Genomic DNA, 22,612 nt, shown 5'->3' on the forward strand with positions numbered 1-22,612 from the left:
AGGATCACAAAGAGGTGTAAAGCAGGCTATAGGAGGAACCATAAACAGACTTGGATAAAAACAAAACCAGATGGAAATTGAACCGGCATAAATGCACCGTAAAGGGGATTTAAAATGGATATTTTATGATGGGAAAAAAATAGCACAATCATAATCCATCAAAACAAAGTAAACAACAAATACAAAACACAGGAAATTACATAAACATTTTTTAACTGGGATAAAAGATTAAGCAATAAACCAATGATGCAAATGCTCAATATCTGAAAAACCAAATCTTTTTCTTGAGAAATAATTTATTTGGTCAAACAACATAGCATAGTTAGACAATTAAAAATAACACCTTATACTTGATAGAAGATAATTTATGTTAATCCTGAATGACATCAAGAGTATGTTTGACTTTTACATCCATCAGCAGGAGAAACAAAAGCATAAATGCTGCAAAAATGTCAAACGTTTAGCCTTAATTCAAATATCGAACACCACATGATGGGTGATCATTTCCCGAAATTTATGCAACAAACAATTACATCTGAATTGCTTTGCAGACTTACAATTTTAAAAATACATCCCGTTCTTATTGCTAGGATATAAACCATCAAAAAACTGGTGATGGTTTCTGATGAAGTGAAAATCCTTCAGGGCACAGAACAAACGTCAAGGAACAGCTGTGAGTAAAACACTTTTACATTATGCAGTTATTGTTCTTTGGTAAATCTGAACTAAACATGAAGGAATAATTTTGTGATCAAGTGAAAAATGTATACTCCAGTATACAGAACACAAACTGACACTTATACATGTGGCTTAATCCTTTATACTATTGCTCATTTGAATGTGAAGTCAGTAAAAGCAGAACACTCACGATCATGCTGTTAATAAAATATGCATTTATATAAAAGGACGTAAAGGGTGAAGTACAAAGTCTCAGTAAACATGGGAACTTCTTCTTTCTTGATGCAACTGCCGGCAAACAAGGACCGGTCCAAGCCCGTGTGCTGGTGGTGGTGGATTCGGCCAATTGAGGAAACTAGTTTCGCTTCTTCTGCCGTGCTCCTACTTCCTCCTGAGTCTCTGGAAAACACTGGAATCCAATGAGCATTCCTATGATGGAGAAACCTGGGAAAATGAGATGAGATGCTTTTCAGACCCATAACCTAAATATACAGCAAAAATATACCTTTTAAGCATGAAAATATTATTAGAACCAATTATCACACCATACTTACTTGCAACAATGAGTGGTGCCATGACTCCAATAGTCAGTGGTGCAGTTTTGTATATGAATGCTTCAGACAGAAAGTGACCCAGTGCTAGCACAAATGTCCATAAAGTAATGTGATACAGCCTGTAGGAGTCAAGATGCAAACAATATGAACATAATATTGTAAGTCATGAGTGGGAATATGCTTTAAAACATAACCGGTTGGCTTACGTTTTGTTCTGGATATCAATGGCACAGGCACACCGGATAATCGATGACAGCAACGTCCAAACACCAAACGTTCGAGCTTGGAGACCATTCACTAGAGTAAGTTTGGGGAGGGTGGGAGGGAGCATAATAGAGCAGTAGGTATATTACGTCAAAATCATTTTAAACCATTTGTTTCTGATTAGTTAAATGATTATAAAATTATGTAATTTGCTGTTTTAATCATCCTCTGTCAGTTCGATCTAATGTTATATTAAAGACATTTGAACACCTCATTAAATATTCAGTTCTTTTATAAGAAATGGTCACACCTAGATCTCATCTTTTTGTTAAGAGAAAACGTAAGGACACCTTAACTCCTATTAGGTGTTGTCACCCCCTTTGGCTGAAATAACTTCAAAACATTGTTCATACCCATCTACCAATCTCTGACACTAATCTGAGGAGTTGTCCTACTCCTCACCTTCAGCTATGAGATGTTTGAGGGGTTACTTACACGTACAGTCCATAGACTTTTAGCATTATGCTATCTGCTCTCAGGGTGAACTTGCTTGGAAGGCCAGACCTAGGCATGTTGGCAGTTGTTTTGAATGTCCTCCATTATTATTCTCTGTACAGTGGTATGTCTCTTTAAATCCCTTAGTAGCCTAATTTATTTCTCACCAGAAATCCTATTTTTACAGAACATGCTAAAAGGTATCTGCGTTTTTTATTGTTTATTTTGCAACTCGAATCTTCGGTACGTCTAAATATTTTTGACAAACACATGTGGATGTGCTCATTTTTCCACATACCAATACTCACCAAACTCTGGTGTTCCCGTGTAGAGCTTCTCTGAGAGGAAGCTGTGGTCCCTGAAACTCTGCACGGTGTTTCCCACCGCGATGACGGACACCATCACCAGCCAGCTCCGGAGGACGTTCAGAAAGCGGCTCATGTCTGCTGTCAGTGACGCACCTGTCAGAGAGTCTGTCGGCTCACAGCAGGGCGGGATACCGGAGACTGCTAGGAGCGACCGAGCGGTTTAAAGCACACATTCAAGGTCATCTGTCTGGAGATTACAAACATATTATGTCTCTTAGCAGGCTAATATCGCCGTAAGTGCGATAAGAAAATTTCATCAAAGAAAACTGCGAAATTTACAGGTAATTATCCCCTGGCGTCAGCCAAATTACAGCGTCGTCATGTTCCTCAAAAACAATCTTGCAAGACAAAACACCACAGGGAGACTTCGGCCAACCATTTAGATACATTTGCAACAATGACTTTTTCCCAATCTTTGCTCACAGGGTTAGCCAATAATAAACCTCCAAAAATGGCTCCATTCGGTCGAACCATTATTGTGATTGGTCCTCCTAAAGCTTGAGGTACCGCCCATTTTTCTATACGCCCAATAACAACTCAGCATTTCCAGTAGTTTGCAGACAGCAGGTTAGTATTTGTTGACAAGGACAGGACTAGTACACAAGAGCATGACATCTTTCATTGGCTTTTAATACACAGGAACATTGAATTAAATGCATATTTTTTGTGTGTCTTCTTGAAACATGAGCTAAAATGAACCTTTAGTTATAATTTGCACCAAGATTTGTCTCATTAATTTAGATTTTGTTTTAAAAAGAAAACCTTAAACGGATGTACAACAATTACATGGATACATTTAAAACAGAATATTTAATATAATATTCTTTCAGACTTTATTCTTTATTTCCTTCCTTACTTTCTTCCATATTTAAATTCTTCTGGCTGTATATCATAAACTCATAGTGCGTTATTGTACTTATATTTAAACAATATAATATGGTAGTTGAGTAGTTTAATTTGTGTTTTGCTTATTCATGAAGACCAAAAGAGCAGGCAAAACTAGTGATGATCAAAGTTAAATAAAATATGGATTCAAGAGAAGACAATAAACAATAGACAACGTAACTTTAAAAGATATCTTCTTGTCTTTTGTTATTTTAACGAATGAGCAGTGGCAATGAAAATATGGCTGGTTAAAGAAGCTTTTCGTTCGCCATTTCGCAGTAAAAAGCTCTACTGATTGAGTAATAGGGTATGAATATGTACTGGTACATTGTACTCCATAAACACGTTAGAAAAAAAAGTGAAAAATAGTAAAATGTTAATATTACGAATGTTTAAAATAAATCTGTTGCTTCATGCCTTATGTGATGTCAGCAGGATTTCATCAGTTTGTTTTTGGTTAGAATTTATCTCACACAACAATTTTACCACAAAACCTTTTTACATTTTGACGCATTACAACCACAAACTCTACTTTATTGAAATTATTATGTGAATGACCACCACCGGCAATCCCAGAACCCGGTGGTGGACACCGGCAGTAAGGGGTGCTATCAAGCTGAAGAAGGAGTCCTATCGGCTGTGGTTGGCTTGTGGGACTCCTGAGGCGGCTGACGGGTACCGTGAGGCCAAGCGTGCTGCGGCCCGGGCTGTTGCAGAGGCAAAAACTCGGGCCTGGGAGGAGTTCGCTGAGGCCATGGAGAGGGACTAACGGTTGGCCTCGAAGCGATTCTGGAAAATCGTTCGGCACCTCAGGAGGGGGAAGCAGTGCTTCGCCAGCACTGTTTATAGTGGGGGTGGGAGGCTGCTGACCTCGACTGAGGACATTATCGGGCGGTGGAAGGAGTACTTCGAGGATCTCCTCAATCCTGCCATGACGCATTCTGTGGTGGAAACAGAGGCTGGGGACTCGGGGTTGGATTCTTTCATCACCCAGGCTGAAGTCACAGAGGTGGTTAAAAAGCTCCGTGGTGGCAAGGCTTCGGGGGTGGATGAGATCCGCCCAGAGTACCTCAAATCTATGGATGTTGTTGGGCTGTCATGGTTGACATGCCTCTTCAACATTGCGTGGCGGTTGGGGACAGTGCCTCTGGACTGGCAGAAGAAGGGGGACCACCACCCCAGTCTGCCCCTTCATAAGAAGGGGGACCGGAGGGTGTGTTCCAACTACAGGGGGATCACATTCCTCAGCCTCCCTGGTAAGGCCTACGCCAGGGTATTGGAGAGGAGACTCCGGCAGGGCTGCCCTTTGTCACCTGTCCTGTTCATAACTTTTATGGACAGGATTTCTAGACGCAGCCAAGGGCCGGAGGGGGTCTGGTTTGGGGACCAGTGGATTTCGTCTCTTCTTTTTGCAGATGACGTAGTCCTGCTGGCCCCCTCTAGCCAAGACTTACAGCATGCGCTGTGGTGGTTCGCAGCCGAGTGTGAAGCGGCTGGGATGAAGATCAGCTCCTCCAAGTCCGAGGCCATGGTACTCGACGGGAAAAGGGTGGCTTGTCCTCTTCAGGTTGGAGGGGAGTTCCTTCCTCAAGTGGAGGAGTTCAAGTATCTCGGGGTCTTGTTCACGAGTGGGGGAAAAATGGAGCGGGAGATCGACAGACGGATCGGTGTGGCTGCCGCAGTAATGGGGGCACTGTGCCGGTCCGTTGTGGTGAAGAGAGAGCTGAGCCGAAAAGCAAAGCTCTCAATTTACCGGTCGGTCTACGTTCCTACCCTCACCTATGGCCATGAACTTTGGGTTATGACCGAAAGAACGAGATCCCGGATACAAGCGGCTGAAATGAGCTTCCTCCGTAGGGTGGCCGGGCACTCCCTTAGAGATAGGGTGAGGAGCTCGGCCATCTAGGAGGGGCTCGGAGTAGAGCCGCTGCTCCTCCACATTGAGAGGAGCCAGTTGAGGTGGCTCGGGCATCTATACCGGATGCCTCCTGGACGCCTTCCTCGGGAGGTGTTCCAGGCACGTCCCACCGGGAGGAGGCCCAGGGGACGGCCCAGGACATGCTGGAGGGACTATGTCTCTCAGCTGGCCTGGGAACGCCTTGGGCTCCCCCTGGAGAAGCTGGAGGAGGTGTCTGGGGAGAGGGATGTCTGGGCGTCTCTGCTGAGTCTGCTGCCCCCGCGACCCGGTCCCAGATAAGCGGAAGACGACGAACCGAAATGACCAACACAATGTAGCTAAGTAAAATAAGAGGATACATGGTTTCAAAATTTTTTAATAATGAACGGAAAAGTGAACAGTGTTAGGTATTATTTAATCAACTCAGAGGTAAGGAACGACACAGAGTCAGTTTTACTTGCGGCAAGGGTAGCTGTGCAATACAAACTACGAAGTATTAACACTCCTCCCTCTTTATTTATACATGCTTGGTCACACACAGTTCAAACAACATTCAGGGTGTGTGTGTGTGTGTGTGTGTGGGGTCAGAAAGGTTAGGGTTCATTTGTCTTGATTATAAACAAACAGAGGAAGTGGGAAGTGGGGACCTGGTGAATACCCCCCAGATGCTGCTAATAAAAGAATAAAAGAATAAAAGCATAACTCATTCTTGTCCCCATCTCCCTTCCTGTAACATGTAAGGAGGGAAAAGCACTTAGAGCAGACATGAGTGATAAACAATACAAAAGTTATAAAAACCCTAGCAAACAGTATGTTCGTATTCATTCCACCTTAATCTGATACCCCTATGAAAAAAGTGCTCAACTGTGTATAATTGAATCTTAGTATAAATACAGCTGTTGTTTGTTAGAGAAGGTTACTGAATAACCAGCGTCATGACACAAGTTTAGGTTGTGAGACAATGTCCCAGGTTTTGGATATCTCATAGAGCACTCTTAATACATCATCCGAAAATGGAAAAAGTATGGTTAAACTGCAAACCTGCCATGAATAAAGGCTGGCCAAGCAAGGACAGTATAAGTCAGCGGCCAGGAGGCCTAGCATAACTCTGGAGGAGCTGCAGATATCTACAGCTCAGTTGGAAGAATCTGTTGACAGCAAGAAGAAAGCTATTGTTGGGAAAAAAATAAGCCAGAAGACCTGTTCAAGCTTTGCCACAAACTATGTAGGGGCATAGCAAACACACTTTTCAGATTTATGTTTGTGAAAAAATTAGAAAACCATGTATTCTTTTCTCTTCACATCACTGTTATGCACAACCTACTGATGGTGTATCACAGAACATAAATCAGAATAAAATAAATTAAAGTTTGTGACAAAACACAGCTTTGGGTTCAGCCACTATCATATTCAGTAATATTCAATGAACTAGAATATGCATACTGATGAGGCTCATTTGTCAGATTAAAAGTACCTTGTAAAAATAGCTGTTAAGCAGCTATCGAACACTTTTTATTTAGCCCACATTTTTGTACTAAAATGTTTTTCTATTGGTCTGATGTAATATTTTAATCTTAAATGTGTTTCACTAGCTGTAAATGTGAAATTATTAACAGAAATAAAGGCTTGAAAACATCAGTCTATGTGTAATTGGGCTATATAATGTGTTTCACTTTGTGAATTTAGTTATTGAAATAAATTAACATTTTAATGATATTCTAACTGATAGAATTGTCTATATTGTGCAATTAGTTAAATACAATTTAAAAGGAACGGGTTCTGGAGCTATTTGGAATATATTTCCATGAGTATCACATCTGATTTCATGTTGTGAATCATATGAATTCAAAATAATTTTTATTAAACCAACGTCTGAAAACAGTTTCACAACATTTCCATGTTTTACAAAAGGAACAAGTCCTTTTTTCGTAGATTTCTTGTAAAACAATACACCTGCTGTAATGGGGATTAACGGTTCAGTTTAAATGTTCCTCACGTGAACAAATGTAAGCCAGTGCGCATGCCCGCTGCGCTGTTGCTACTCAGTTGTTGTAGTAACCAGGAAGATTAACGGCGCTGTGATGCCTCTGTCAGCTAGTTAGCTGTTAGCGTTGGTGAACAGGAAGGGACGGGAACGCTTATGTCGGTGTACATTCATACTTAGGTTTAAAAATACTGTTGCTTGGTTTTACATCTAAACTGACTCTGGTTTGGCTAGTAGGATAACCACCAGTCCGTGCCATTCTCCTATATTTGTGCCGTAAGAAGATTTCATCGCTGCTACAGGTAGATTTATAACCGTTATTATTATTTAGGTTTGATCTAATCTATACATCTTTATGCGTGTGTCAGTATTTCTCGCATAGCGAAACGAGTGTTGCTGCCGTATAAAATGTGGAGGGACCACTGTAACCGCCACTGTTCTTGGTAGAACAGCTTTCGTTGCTGCCTGGAGGATCTAATCGGGTAGTCAGCCTTACTTGGATGGGAAAATGCCAGCTGTGGTTCGGGAGAAAGAGGACTCCGAGTCTTCCTCGGAGGACGAGCAAGGGTATGTTCAGCACTCCTCTTCTGCTGTTTGCTGCACTTTAAAAGTAATGATAGCAATCGGCTCTAGAAACTTGCTGTGGGACGTCAGTGGTGTGGAAACAGATGTAATACACTCAGTTTAAGAAATAAAATAAAAAAGTCTTAACTCTTAGTTCAGTCTTTTTAAGCAGTCATTTTTGGGGACAGCTTTTGTGTTTGTGTGAAATTACAAACAGACACAGATAACAATCTAGAACATAATGTAACTAAACTTTCAATCTGTTTTACATTTTTGTCATAATAATCTATGTGTAACATTTGGGTGTAATCGAGAGCCAGAGATACAATTTTTCCTTGCTTACAAGAAAATTAAATTTGACTATAACATGTAAACCAAAGGAGCGAAGCCCATAAGTCATGTTAATGTTACACTGTTTTGTTTATTGGTCTACTGTAGGTTGGCTACTGAAGGGAGCAGCCTAATAAATGTACTAGTTAATATCTGCTTGTTATACTTGAGTTATAAAGAGCAGAAGCACAAAAAGGTATACTATTTAGTGAAATAAACAACTGAAGAGTAATTTTTATTAAATATAATGTATATGTTTGCTTTGTTGTGTTTTTTGTGTGTTTCAGATAACATCATATAGATAGGGTGGTACATTTTTATTTTAAAATATTGTATTAATACCATGACTCTGAAAAACCATTGGATTTTTAGGTAAAGGACATGGTTATCACACCATAAAAACCTAATATCGGCCCTCGCCTGGTATAGCAGTTTAAAAAGAGGTGTAAATATTTTAAATAGTTTACTTGTTAAATTAATAAGTGGGCCTATGCCATTTATTCTAATTTATTCTGATTTGATAAACAATTAGCACTAAAAGCAGCTGTTGAGAAATAATATTTTGCTTCATTCAGTGGTATTTTCTTTGGTTAAAATGTGAAATGACAAATACATTAATATTGAATATTGTAGATTCATGTAGACATGCAAAAATTGTAGGTTTTCTCTTTTAATGGTCTTTTAACACATTGCTCACAACCATTACAAGCTTCAGAGAGGCTCTTTCTCAAAGTGTGTGCAGCTTGTGAACTTAGACAGTTCTCTTTAGTCTCACTTAGGTTCTTACCTTGCTGATCCTCTTGACTCCCATTGTAAGATTTGGCACTTAATAGATGATTAATGTGCCACCTGGTTGGATGAAGTTCACAATTTTCTCCAATCTTCACAATTACAAATTATTATAATTCATTTAAATTGTATTATTTAATTACTGTTGAACAATACCTATATGATATCCATAGAGATGCTGAATAAATAAATTCAAAAGATGTGTTTGGACAAGATCAAATCTCAACATTGAACAATTTTTTATGAATTGAGATGCAGAGCGAATAAGCTAATCCTCCACTGTGAATGTGACAGCTGGTCTTTCTTCTTTCTCCCAAATAATTCCCTCTTTAAGCTATTCTTAGTCATACCTTACTGAGTATAACAGCTCCTGTTTTCAGCCTGCTTCTCCTAAATTAGTTTGAATTTCCTAGAATAACAATTTAACAGCTTTTACTCTTATATTTGTGTCACCATAACAGTGATAAAACATAGATTTCGAAAAATACAACACAAAGCACAACGTATAATGTAATGTAGTACAGATATTCAGCTATGTGTGTTTTTTAACTTTATCTTGTCTTTTGTACCAGGAGTCATCCATAATTTAAAACAGGGCAATGTACAACAATGAAACGTGACACTAAATAATGCAAAGCACTACTACGTATAACTTTCCAGATTACTACTAAAGATACTAGAGCCAAAAGTGGAACACATGTCCTCTGAATGAAGGTTAACAAATGTGACATGACAACAGAGCAAGACAGTTTTTTAAATTTTGTTCCATGAAAAGAGTGACTGACAGAAAGATATTAATAATAAGAGTCATCGACGATAGGGGTGCACCGATCGATCGGCCGGCCTTAATTTAGGGAGATCGATGAACGGCCAATACTTACATGTGATACCGATCTTTTTCGCTGATCTTATCTGCTTGTCTGACCTATTGTGCCAGTTTTTTATGTGAGAAATGAAAGACTAAAGGAACTGCGATGCTCTAAACATTTCATTTGTATTTGAGTGCACTAACCTGTGCAGTTAAAAAACGTTTGTATTATTTCATGGATGTTGTTCAGTGTTTTTCAATAAAATAAGATTAGAACTTTGAAGGTGTATTGTGACCTTATAACACCTGACATTGTCAGTTATAATAAAAGATCTGTATTGGCCAAAATTGGAATCAGCAGGTCATGCTTTTTAAAGATCGGTAGTCGGTGATCGGCCAGAAAACTGCAGTCGGTGCACCCTTAATTGACAATGTTGTGTCTCCTACTCTGAGTAAAACACAAACACAAAGTAATGGTTTCAGTCAGTGGCACAGCTAGAATTCAAGCAGGTCAGTTTAACATCAAAACTCTTTTAATCTCACAACTGTGCAGACTATCCATTCTTATTCTGAGAACAACAAGGCCCTGCCTGTGTCAAATTTACTATTATGGAATATAAAAAATAGGAAATATAAACTTTTACTTAACATCATTTGATGTCTTGTCTTAGTCTTATTTTCAGGCATTCCAGGTACAGTATATCTTGAGGTCTGCTGAAAGTTTTCTAGCATGTTGTCTGCTTTTTACTCATTTTCAGTTTAATGCTTAAACCTTGCCAGTTTTTTAGAGTCCAGTTGCAAAGATGCAGGAATACTTAAATAAAATGATGCATCAGTATTGTACCAACACATACCCTACAGGCCAAACAGCAACTTCAAGTTTCTTTTCTCAATGCTTTTGTTAAAGAAAGTTTGAGTTGTATGGGTTCTGTGATGTAGTTACTTTGCTTTATTTGTATGCACCATTTTCTAAGGTAATAGCAAACATTAATAACATCTAAGACAATGTGTTTATGATTATGGATTAACACCAAAACATTCATATGTAGATCTTTACTGTGTGCAGATTTATCTTCCAAGTTGATTGTCAGGTCTTTTTTAACGAGATTTGCCAATCAGACTTTTCCTGGGTGATTTTTTTTTTGTTTTTGTTTTTGTCGTCTAACCAGTCATTTCTGGCTTTGACGTATTTTGTTTTTTTTAATCCAATTTTCTTCCATGAAAGCAGATGTCCCTAACCTTTTTCTCATTTTTATTTAACCCTGTGATTTCATTAAATGTCTGAATATAGGATTTCTACACATTCTAAAAGGATTTGGTTTAGCCTCAACACTGGTATATTCATTCAACTAAGTGGCCTTATTTGTTCAGCGCTAAGTAGTTAAATTAATAACAACACAATATTGTGAATATTTTCAAAGAGCTAAAAATGTGTCTGTTTTTTGGAAGCGAGGAAAAAGCGATTTGCCTTCTTTCAGCCAGCTGACTGGCCATGCACAGCAACACAGGACCTTCCAGCTATTTTAAATTATGCTAATATATATCAGTAATCCGTCTTAATTTGTGTCTTAATCGATCAAGAATCTATCAAGCAAGTTGTTCTGGGGGATTAATTCTTTCCTCCCCGGGAGGGATTCTATTGCAAATTTAAAGCAGGTAAATTATGGATATTTATTGAAAACAAGATTTATTTTATTAATCAAATTAATTACATATTATTTAGGTAAAAAGAAGCAAAAAAACTAAGATGGGGGTGTAACAATACTGTAGTACCCTAAATGCTGTTAGACACAGAATTTAAAACTGGAGGAGCTTCTTTAATGCTTCTTTATCAGCCAACTTCATGGGCAGTGCTGCAAAGCAGGAAGTACTCCCCCTTTTCACTTCAAAATAAGGGCCTCAAGCATGAATGTAACAAGATTTCAAGCTATAATCACTCTCCTTCATATCCGGGACACATAATAACCACTTATACTTGCTCCACTGAGTGGAGTCACATGAGGACAGCAACTAGAAAGAGACCTCGCTTTGATTCACAAATATTGTGCCATTCTAATATTGCGAGATCTCATGAATCGGGATCTTGTTGCACCTCTAACGAACACCAATTTCACAATCTGTTGCTGAAAGTAGAAAAGTATTCTAATTAAATGAACGTTGAAAATATTATCAAAGCTGATTAACAATCTAACTTTTATCAAAATGTGCTTGGTTTCTCTCTCTTGAGTTTAAAGAAAGGGCTTGTGGTCAACTATTGGGTTATATTATCAAAACTGCCACACCAGTGGAGGAAAACATTGAATAGCTTAGACAGCTGTTTATCTTTTCTGAACCAACTCGAGTTTCTGCTACAGGTTTCCGTCACCTCTGTTCTCCCTTTAGCCAGCGGGACCAGCTCCAAACTCCAACTACAAATCAAAAACTCTCAGTTCCGATTCGGTTCTGTCTATGTTTTGGGTGATTTCTCACTCTCGATCAATAAGCAGTAGATAAAAAAATGCTCTAGATAAAAAATTTGAGTGATGCTGAGCATGTCAGAGGATTGAAGGAAAACAAACACCAAGCTTAGCAGGATCTTCACACAAATAGGCTACTTTACCACAACAGCTGCATTCAGTGCTACAATTTGCCTACTAAGCTTTACATAAAATGGTTCATTCATATCATGAAATGTATATACAGGTCCTTCTCAAAATATTAGCATATTGTGATAAAGTTCATTATTTTCCATAATGTAATGATGAAAATTTAACATTAATATATTTTAGATTCATTGCACACTAACTGAAATATTTCAGGTCTTTTATTGTCTTAGCATATCATTAAAAGGGTCTCTAAACGAGCTATGAACCTAATCATCTGAATCAACGAGTTAACTCTAAACACCTGCAAAAGATTCCTGAGGCCTTTAAAACTCCCAGCCTGGTTCATCACTCAAAACCCCAATCATGGGTAAGACTGCCGACCTGACTGCTGTCCAGAAGGCCACTATTGACACCCTCAAGCAAGAGGGTAAGACACAGAAAGAAATTTCTGAACGAATAGGCTGTTCCCAGAGTGCTGTATCAAGGCACCTCAGTGGGAAGTCTGTGGGAAGGAAAAAGTGTGGCAGAAAAGGCTGCACAACGAGAAGAGGTGACCGGACCCTGAGGAAGATTGTGGAGAAGGACCGATTCCAGACCTTGGGGGACCTGCGGAAGCAGTGGACTGAGTCTGGAGTAGAAACATCCAGAGCCACCGTGCACAGGCGTGTGCAGGAAATGGGCTACAGGTGCCGCATTCCCCAGGTCAAGCCACTTTTGAACCAGAAACAGCGGCAGAAGCGCCTGACCTGGGCTACAGAGAAGCAGCACTGGACTGTTGCTCAGTGGTCCAAAGTACTTTTTTCGGATGAAAGCAAATTCTGCATGTCATTCGGAAATCAAGGTGCCAGAATCTGGAGGAAGACTGGGGAGAAGGAAATGCCAAAATGCCAGAAGTCCAGTGTCAAGTACCCACAGTCAGTGATGGTCTGGGGTGCCGTGTCAGCTGCTGGTGTTGGTCCACTGTGTTCTATCAAGGGCAGGGTCAATGCAGCTAGCTATCAGGAGATTTTGGAGCACTTCATGCTTCCATCTGCTGAAAAGCTTTATGGAGATGAAGATTTCATTTTTCAGCACGACCTGGCACCTGCTCACAGTGCCAAAACCACTGGTAAATGGTTTACTGACCATGGTATCACTGTGCTCAATTGGCCTGCCAACTCTTCTGACCTGAACCCCATAGAGAATCTGTGGGATATTGTGAAGAGAACGTTGAGAGACTCAAGACCCAACACTCTGGATGAGCTAAAGGCCGCTATCGAAGCATCCTGGGCCTCCATAAGACCTCAGCAGTGCCACAGGCTGATTGCCTCCATGCCACGCCGCATTGAAGCAGTCATTTCTGCCAAAGGATTCCCGACCAAGTATTGAGTGCATAACTGTACATGATTATTTGAAGGTTGACGTTTTTTGTATTAAAAACACTTTTCTTTTATTGGTCGGATGAAATATGCTAATTTTGTGAGATAGGAATTTTGGGTTTTCATGAGCTGTATGCCAAAATCATCCGTATTAAGACAATAAAAGACATGAAATATTTCAGTTAGTGTGCAATGAATCTAAAATATATGAATGTTAAATTTTCATCATGACATTATGGAAAATAATTAACTTTATCACAATATGCTAATATTTTGAGAAGGACCTGTATATATATATATATATATATATATATATATTTTTTTTTTTTTTTTTTTTTTTTTTTTTTTTCCTGTGATAATGATAAACTACAATCCATTCGGTCGAGGAAAACCTTGTTACATTGACCAGCATCTGTCCTGTTTCTAGTAACAGCTGGCAAAAAATTTGAGCTCTGTTATATTAGTACAGCTTTCTCTATGAATTTCTCAATAAAGTGTTTTTATTCACTAGATTTTTATGTCACATGTAAACATTTTTCTCTAAGTAGAGACCATCCTTGCATCACATGGAGTGGCCTTAGCAAGTCAATCCCAGTTCTCCTATTTCTACCTGAGGCTATTGTTTCAAAAGACAGGAATATCTGCTCCGTTGGAGGTACACAACCTTTAAAGTTATATAACAGCATATTTCAAATGTTGCGTCTCAATACGTTGGACATTGTAATGTATGCTGTCTTTTGTGTGTTTCATTTGCCCAGAGAGATATAATATGGCCTTCAAGATTGTGCGCACAGAGAGCCGTCTAGTACGAAGAATACTCTCCAGTCATGGGTTTCATGAGGTAATGCTCATTTTTCATTCATGCACATTTGAAAGATCTGGTGCCTTTTGAAAAAGAGAAAGGTTATTTTTTCTTCTTCTACCCGTTCACTGCCAATGCAACTGTTAAAGCTGCTCTGGAAAAAGAAATAGACCCACAAAGCTTTAGTTCTGCTACATGTGGGGGTACGGTGCTCTGTTTGATCCTTCCAAGCATTAACAATTAATTCCCTCTTATGTTTTAGTCCTGTGCTGGTTGACTTTTAGTTGACAAAATGATCAAAATGACACAAGTGTCTACTGCTACTCCAGAGCCAAACTTTATTACAAAAATCTGGTGGTATCCCTCAAAAACAGAGTAGTATCACGGCACAGAGGGAAATCTGTGAATCTGCTGGAAATGCAGGCTGTAATTTTGCCCATTGGCAGTGGAGTGATCTGGGTAAAATTCACATAATTTATGCTGGTCTTGGTTTTTACTTTGCTGTACATGGCAGTGCTTTAACTAGCTTTATTTTAGTGATTGCTTTATGGGACGTGATTCAGTGGGAGTCAATCCATGTTTCTGTTATTCAGGTTCACCCAAACAGTAATGACTTCAACCTAATGTGGACAGGATCCCACCTCAAGCCTTACATACTACGCAGCCTTCAAGAGTTCCAGAAGGTCAACCACTTTCCCAGGTATAACAGGACACTGAAATACCCGGGTGTACTGTTACTGTTTTCTGTATTATAAATAACACCACAAATCCTTTCCAAACCCCTTAGTTCAGGCAATGTATTTCTTGGCTTTTCCTGCAGCACACATTTAGTTTGGACTGGTGCCTCTCTGAAGCATGAAATGAATCATGCTGTCAGGCATAGGGTGTTCTGTAACTGTCATCTATTTCTGTAATTGTTATGTCATGTCAAAGTAGAGCACATTTTAAATGGAAACCTCTGCTGATTTCCAGGTCATATGAATTAACTCGCAAAGACCGTCTCTATAAAAACATCCAGCGGATGCAGCAGACTTATGGCTTTAAAAACTTCCACATAATTCCTCAGACCTTTGTGCTTCCCTCTGAGAGCCAGGAATTTCGCAGTAAGAGACCCTCGCCTGATTCACTTGGTCTAAGCAGAGCATAGATGATATATATATATATATACAGTGCCTTGCGAAAGTACTCGGCCCCCTTGAACTGGTCAACCTCTTGCCACATTCAGCTTCAAACAGATATAAGATATAAAATTCAAATTTTTTGTGAAGAATCAACAAGTGGGACACAATCGTGAAGTGGAATGATTATTATTTGGCCCCTTTACTTTCAGTGCAGCAAACTCACTCCAGAAGTTCAGTGAGGATCTCTGAATGATCCAATGTTGTCCCAAATGACTGATGATGATAAATAGAATCCACCTGTGTGTAATCAAGTCTCCGTATAAATCCACCTGCTCTGTGATAGTCTCAGGGTTCTGTTCAAAGCGCAGAAAGCATCATGAAGACCAAGGAACACACCAGGCAGGTCCGAGATACTGTTGTGGAGAAGTTTAAAGCTGGATTTGGATACAAAAAGATTTCCCAAGCTTTAAACATCCCAAGGAGCACTGTGCAAGCAATCATATTGAAATGGAAGGAGTATCAGACCACTGTAAATCTACCAAGACCCGGCCGTCCCTCTAAACTTTCATCTCGAACAAGGAGAAGACTGATCAGAGATGCAGCCAAGAGGCCCATGATCACTCTGGATGAACTGCAGAGATCTACAGCTGAGGTGGGAGAGTCTGTCCATAGGACAACAATCAGTCGTACACTGCACAAATCTGACCTTTATGGAAGAGTGGCAAGAAGAAAGCCATTTCTCAAAGATATCCATAAAAGGTCTCGTTTTAAGTTTGCCACAAGCCACCTGGGAGACACAACAAACATGTGGAAGAAGGTGCTCTGGTCAGATGAAACCAAAATCCAACTGTTTGGCCACAATGCAAAACGATATGTTTGGCGTAAAAGCAACACAGCTCATCACCCTGAACACACCATCCCCACTGTCAAACATGGTGGTGGCAGCATCATGGTTTGGGCCTGCTTTTCTTCAGCAGGGACAGGGAAGATGGTCAAAATTGATGGGAAGATGGATGGGACCAAATACAGGACCATTCTGGAAGAAAACCTGTTGGAGTCTGCAAGAGACCTGAGTCTGGGACGGAGATTTATCTTCCAACAAGACAATGATCCAAAACATAAAGCCAAATCTACAATGTAATGGTTCACAAATAAACGTATCCAGGTGTTGGAATGGCCAAGTCAAAGTCCAGACCTGAATCCAATCGAGAATCTGTGGAAAGAGCTGAAGACTGCTGTTCACGAACGCTCTCCATCCAACCTCACTGAGCTCCAGCTGTTTTTCAAGGAAGAATGGGCAAGAATATCAGTCTCTCGATGTGCAAAACTGATAGAGACAAACCCCAAGCGACTTGCAGCTGTAATTGCAGCAAAGGGTGGTGCTACAAAGTATTAACGCAAGGGGGCCGAATAATATTGCACGCCCCACTTTTCAGTTTTTTATTTGTTAAACAAGTTTGACACATCCAATAAATTTAATTCCACTTCACGATTGTGTCCCACTTGTTGTTGATTCTTCACAAAAAATAAGAATTTTATGTCTTTATGTTTGAAGCCTGAAATGTGGCAAGAGGTTGAAAAGTTCAAGGGGGCCGAATATTTTCGCAAGGCACTGTATATAATGCCCTGGAAAATGGCCTAAACCTTTTCACATTCTGTCATGTTGCAACTATAGACTTCAATGTGTTTGATTGAAATTTAATGCAATGATTGTCACTAATTATACAGTGATGGAGGGGAAAGGATACATGGTTTTGAAACCTTTTTACAAATAAAGAGATGAGAAGTGTGATGTTCATTTGTTTTCAGGTCCCTTTAATGCAATACCCCAAAATAAAATCCGGTTCAACCAGTTGGCTCCATAAATAGGAAATTAAGCCTCACCGTGTGTAATTTACTCCGAGTATAAATAAAGCTGTTCTGTGAAGGCCTAAGGGGTTAGTTAGAGAACATTAGTAAACAAACAGCTTCATGAAGGAACAGAGCAGATGGGTCAGAGATAAAGTTGTGGAGAAATGTAAAGCAAGGTTAGGTTAGAAAACCATATTCCAAGCTGTGAACATCTTAAAGAACTCTGTCATATTCATCATCTGAAAACTAAAAGAGTATAACACATCTACAAATCTACCAAGACATGATCCATGTCCACCTAAACTGACAGCTTGGGCAAGGACAGTATTAATCAGAGAAGCAACCAAGAGGTCCAAGGTAAACCCGGCTGGAGCTGCAGAGATCTACAGCTCAGGTGCGAGAATCTGTTGACCGGACAAACAGTCATTATGCACTCCACAAATCTGGCCTTAATCTATGAGTGGCAATAATAAGAGCACAGTTAAAATAAAACTATAAGAAGTCCAGTTTGCAGTTGCCACAAATCAAGCAGGGGGACACAACACACACAGCAAACTTGTGGAAGGAATCATCTGGGCAGGTCAGACTAAATTATAGCTGTAGCCTACATACTAAACCAGTGTTGGTCAGAAAACCAAACCTGCACATCCCTCCTGAACACACCATCACCGCAATAAAATATGGAGATGTTAGCTGCATGCTTTGAAATTGCTCCTCTTTATTAGGTACAGGGAAGTTGGTCAGAGTTGATGGGAAGATGGATGCAGCTACATACATGGTAATTCTTGAAGAAAACCTGTTGGATGCTGCAAAAGACTTGAGAATGGACTATACAATAATTGAATGGTTTAGATCAAATTATATTTATGTGTTAGAAAGACCAAAGTGGAGACAGAGAATCTGTGGTAAGACTTGACCATTGATGTGCTCTGTCCAATGTGAGTTTGAGCTGTTTGGCAAAGAATAGGCAAAAATTTGAATCTCTGGATGTGTAAAGCTGAAACATATCCCTCCCTAAAATCCTGAATTTTATTTGTAAAAAAAAACGTAAAAACAACGTATCATTTTCCTTCCACCTGATAATTATGCACTTATTTTGTTGGTATGTCACATAAAATCACAATAAAATACACAAAAGTTTGTGGTTATAACATTACAAAATGTGGAAAAGTTCAAGGGGTGTAAATACTTTTGTAAGGTGCTGAATATTTCATAGTGTCTGATGTTTTTCAAAAGTCCTCCTCTTTTTGCCACTCAGATTGTTTTGCTAAGGACAAGGGGCCATGGATAATTAAACCAGTTGCATCTTCAAGAGGACGGGGAATCTATTTGGTCAGCAATGTAAGTGATTTTCACTTTTAAAATGATGCAATTTGCAAGTCCTCCGATTTGTTTCGCATCAACTATGCATCGGTTTGTACCCTTCAGACTAATGTTCCAGTCGTTTTCCTGCTGAAGATTCAGAGTCATTTTCTATCATTCACTCAGAGTGTCCTCTAAGTAAATGGTCCTGTAATTAAATGTGGCTTAGATGTCTCCAATAAATAACGTCTGCCAGCAGAATCTCACAAAGAGTTGTTTTAGTTTGATCAGTCTCATAAGCTGTGATGTTTTACAGGAGTCATCCAACCCAAACGGGATCAAAATCAAAATAAACTGGATTAGAGCATAAAACATTACAACTAAGTTGTCCATGAGATCTGAGCATATTTATGATAATTTCTCTTCACAATTCACAATTAAGTACTTAATTAAAAAATAGTTTTCTTGCTGGTAAGAAGTGGACATAGGAAAGGATGAAATTGTGCTATGAATAGGAGAAGGGGTGAACTGACAAAGCCATTTTATTTGAGTGTTTTTTCTATTTTGTGTTTTTTATAAAAAAAAAAAAAATTCATTTAGTTTTTGTAACTAATATTCTTCTGTTCTTTCTGCTCAGTGCCTGTGTGGCTTAAAACAGTATTTTTTGAAATGATCAAATATTTGTGTGGGGTTTGAACCTCATGTCTGCCGTAGAAGTGAGAGAAATTATAAAAAAATAACTTTGTGATTAAAAAACTGCATTAGACAGTGAGGATAAATCAGCACATACTAGAGACAGGAGATACCGGACCTCCCTTTTATTAAAACCGCCCTAACGTCAGTCAAATCTTATTTGTGTTCCTGTGTCCAACTAATTTATGTGTAAGCACGGATTTACATCAGGCGTGCGGCAGTAAAGTTTGACATAGAAATGTTGTGTGATCCCAGGCAGTCACTGTGCCAGATGTTATCTGAGTGTGGGGGTTGCACTGATACAGTTGTCTTTGAAATAGGTTTCAACCAGACATTAATAAGCCCGGTGGATTAAATCACACATTTCCAAGATCTTGGCTCTCAGAGGAGGCCAACAAGGTTCTCACTCTTGGAAAATATATCCACCATTCTTCTTCTTCTCAGGCATTTTTATGCAATGGTGGAAAGAATGTCAGCTTGATATTTGGAGAGAAGAAAGAAATAAGTTCATCTTTTCGGTTTGGTTTTTCTCTGAACTCCCGCCAGCGCTGAGGTTACTCTGCCCCCTCCCTTCCAATCTCAACTCAACTTCACCACCTGCAACACATTTCTGCCTCATAAATGACCCATCTCCCAGCACCAGATTGTGTTTTTATAGGCTGTTATTGAAGGTTGACCTGCTATGACCAGCGTCGCAGAAAAGTCTCCCCACGTGATGGTCCTTTGATGTTTATGATTAACTGTAGTGTCGTGGCAGCTGCTTGGAGTCAATATTTCAATGTTGTTTTATATGGATTAACTTGTACCTTGTTGCTTTTACTTTGAGATGAAACGCTCATTGCATATTTTCTGTTTTTTGTTTCTTGTGAATAGCCAAGTCAGATTTCAATGGATGAAAACATCTTGGTGTCTCGCTACATTAATAACCCTCTATTAATTGATGGTAAGACACAGTGGATATTTTGACAGTTTGACACTAAAATTCTTGATATGATTAATTCTCTTTTTTTTTTTTTTTACTTGCAGAGTTCAAGTTTGACGTCCGTTTGTATGTCGTGGTGACATCCTACGACCCGCTACTCATCTATGTCTATGAAGAGGGTCTGGCTAGGTAAGTGTACGTAGCTTTTTAAACACTTGTGTAGTAGTTAAAAGTCAGTGATCACATTACATACACATGATATTGTGTGTGTGTGTTGAGGCATAGGTTCTGAGATTGAAACTACTTCCTCACTGACATGGCCTTGTGCAAGATGTGCTACATTTCTCAGCCAAATTCAACTGTAATAGACACTAGCCCAAATTGATGCTGGATAATGTAGCTATTGTCATTTATTGTCATTTATATGCCACCCTGATTAGAGGTGTGTAAAAAGCCTTAAAATAAATACGTTTTTATTGCAGTAGCCTAATCTGACCCTGAAATGTTTTTGAGAAAAATCCAGCATTTGTTTTGGTGGGTTGAATGAAGAAAGGACCGACATGCATGCAGGAACAGGCAGAGGCCAGTTGAGTGCCAACAAAAATCTGTTTTAAAGAACAGCTGCCAGCAACAACAAAAGTCCAAAACAGGAAAAACAAGAAGAACTGCAAGGATCACAGACAAAGAGCATTCTGAGAAACCTAGGAAAACAATATTGACATCTCAGATTAGAATCCTAACCCAAGAGACCAACTGCTTTACATATCAACGTATGAATGTGTGAGCATTCCTGTATGGCTGGGTGAATGTGACTGTAGTAAAAAAGCACATCGAGTAACTAGAAAAGCACTATACAGTAGAAGTTAAATACATTTACTGTCTTGGACCATTCCTCTTTGCACAATTTCTGTTAATTGTCCATAGTCCAGGGTCCTCCCCTGTGTTCTTTTCTCTTCAGCTCACCCCACAGCTTTTCTGTGGGTTGATTTTGTGTCTGATGAACCATTTCACCAGACACAGGTGAACCCCTTTGCATCACCAACCAGCTGAAACACCAAATTATCAGTTTAATGGCAGAGGTCTACCAGATTTAAAATAAAATCTTGTGGTATATAGCACTTTAACAAGGTTTGTAGCTGTTTTGAAAGAGAAACAAGCACATGGGAAAAGGGATCTGTAAATCATTGTAGACCTGAAGCGTAAAATGGTCTCGCATGTTTGCCTTAAAACAAACACGGTTTCTATACTTTTTTTGCGTTGATAATTTTTTTTTTCTTGGCCTAGAATTAATTTTTTTGTCTTTTCTTGTCAATAAGAACAGAATATTTGTCACCCTTTCTTGGAAAATGTTTGCTGTATTTGGTCAAACTTTGTGAAAAGTCTGCTTTTGAGTAAGTCAGACGTTTGCAGTCCTGTTTACCATGAAATTAAAATGAAAGCACAAAGCGTAACTAAGTTTAAGACAAATACTTGTGCTGTGTGTAATATTTTCTATTTTAAGACCATTTTCATTTGGAAAAACTCTATACGGTTTAAAAACATATCCATTTGCATTAGTCGACTGTGCTGGCAGGACACATTTATACCATTCTTAAATTACACCTGGGGGCCGCAGAACATCATTCCAAGGGTCACAAATGGCCCACTGACCATACTTTGGACATCCCTGCTGTACAGTTTTGTAAACTCCCCATGTTTACGTGGCTGATTGTAGGACAGAGAAGCCTTTTTTGACATCACTTCATGTAGATAGTATTTTAAAGTCATTAAGGAGAGTTGATGACCCTAAGTCACCACTCTTTGTTCTAGTTATCGAGCTTTGGAGATGTATTTTTACTTCCTTTACCATCCTCATTACAGTGCTACTGTACTGCTACTGTATTTTGGATTTTTCAAAATTTATGTCAGAGTGAGAGGTTCCAACAAATTTGTTTGCGTGTTGAAGTGTTGCTTTCATTTTGTGTTGTCTACTCTTATGTTTTGCAGTCTGAATTAGTTTTTCTTTCTCAAATGTTTTAATTCACCGAGGGCAGACCGATTAGATTTTGATCCACTGCATTGTAGGTTATTTCTGTAGCATGACACCCAGTGATTTTCTGGGGTTGTATATTGCATCTGTGAAATGTGGTGGTCTGTTTAATTGCAGGCTCACATTTGACGAAAGTACTGTTTGATAGATTAGTGGTAATTCTATCATCTGAAATAAATGTTCATGGAGAAAATAAAAAAATGCTAATTTTGACGTTATTCTAGTGTTTTATGTTTTTATGTACAGCAAATTCATATCAGAAGTCAGTTGTGACCACTCTCCTGACACATACAGTATATTTTTAGCTCTAAATAAGCAACAGTCCAAGTAAAGCAGAATTATCAGATTAAATGTTAAGCTGCATGTTTAAGCGATCTACCAATTCGTTCAAAT

At 39.1% G+C, this 22,612-nt stretch overlaps 2 protein-coding genes across 13 annotated transcripts in view; one reads left to right on the forward strand and one right to left on the reverse strand.

The window, feature by feature from the left end:
* Positions 1-873: 873 nt before the first annotated feature.
* On the reverse strand, positions 874-2,737 carry erg28 (ergosterol biosynthesis 28 homolog). Of its 2 annotated transcripts, XM_047345365.1 has the most exons (5): positions 2,579-2,737; positions 2,240-2,486; positions 1,439-1,529; positions 1,233-1,351; positions 874-1,122 (listed from the first exon to the last, which is right to left on the reverse strand). In XM_047345365.1, the coding sequence occupies exons 2-5, from the start codon at positions 2,370-2,372 to the stop codon at positions 1,034-1,036; spliced, it is 432 nt and encodes a 143-aa protein (XP_047201321.1). In that variant the 5' UTR covers positions 2,373-2,486; positions 2,579-2,737; the 3' UTR covers positions 874-1,033. The 2 variants fall into 2 exon arrangements, with proteins under 2 accessions (XP_047201321.1, XP_047201322.1); XM_047345366.1 differs by having other exon boundaries at positions 2,240-2,725.
* Positions 2,738-7,142: 4,405 nt separating this feature from the next.
* ttll5 (tubulin tyrosine ligase-like family, member 5) overlaps positions 7,143-22,612 on the forward strand; it is a 74,442-nt gene continuing 58,972 nt past the window's right edge. For 4 of the 11 annotated variants that reach the window (XM_047345942.1, XM_047345950.1, XM_047345952.1 and 1 more), the window contains exons 1-9: positions 7,143-7,341; positions 7,434-7,632; positions 14,045-14,154; positions 14,258-14,340; positions 14,895-15,001; positions 15,274-15,404; positions 18,532-18,614; positions 20,142-20,211; positions 20,295-20,379. In XM_047345942.1, the coding sequence (XP_047201898.1) occupies positions 7,574-7,632; positions 14,045-14,154; positions 14,258-14,340; positions 14,895-15,001; positions 15,274-15,404; positions 18,532-18,614; positions 20,142-20,211; positions 20,295-20,379 (728 nt within the window). In that variant the 5' untranslated portion in view covers positions 7,143-7,341; positions 7,434-7,573. Of the gene's footprint in view, positions 7,368-7,433; positions 7,633-14,044; positions 14,155-14,257; positions 14,341-14,894; positions 15,002-15,273; positions 15,405-18,531; positions 18,615-20,141; positions 20,212-20,294; positions 20,380-22,612 lie in introns of all 11 variants that reach the window. The other 7 variants (XM_047345946.1, XM_047345953.1, XM_047345944.1 and 4 more) reach the window with 6 other exon arrangements.

Source organism: Girardinichthys multiradiatus, chromosome 19, assembly GCF_021462225.1.
Source record: "Girardinichthys multiradiatus isolate DD_20200921_A chromosome 19, DD_fGirMul_XY1, whole genome shotgun sequence".
In the NCBI taxonomy this organism is placed as follows: Eukaryota; Metazoa; Chordata; class Actinopteri; order Cyprinodontiformes; family Goodeidae; genus Girardinichthys; species Girardinichthys multiradiatus.

Coding starts and splice junctions, on each gene's coding strand:
- erg28 (XM_047345365.1), bottom strand. CDS start 2,372: ATGAGCCGCTTTCTGAACGTCCTCCGGAGCTGGCTGGTGATGGTGTCC. Junction 1,530..2,239: donor CACGGGAACACCAGAGTTTG/GTGAGTATTGGT, acceptor AACTTACTCTAG/TGAATGGTCTCCAAGCTCGA. Junction 1,123..1,232: donor GGCACCACTCATTGTTGCAA/GTAAGTATGGTG, acceptor TCATTTTCCCAG/GTTTCTCCATCATAGGAATG.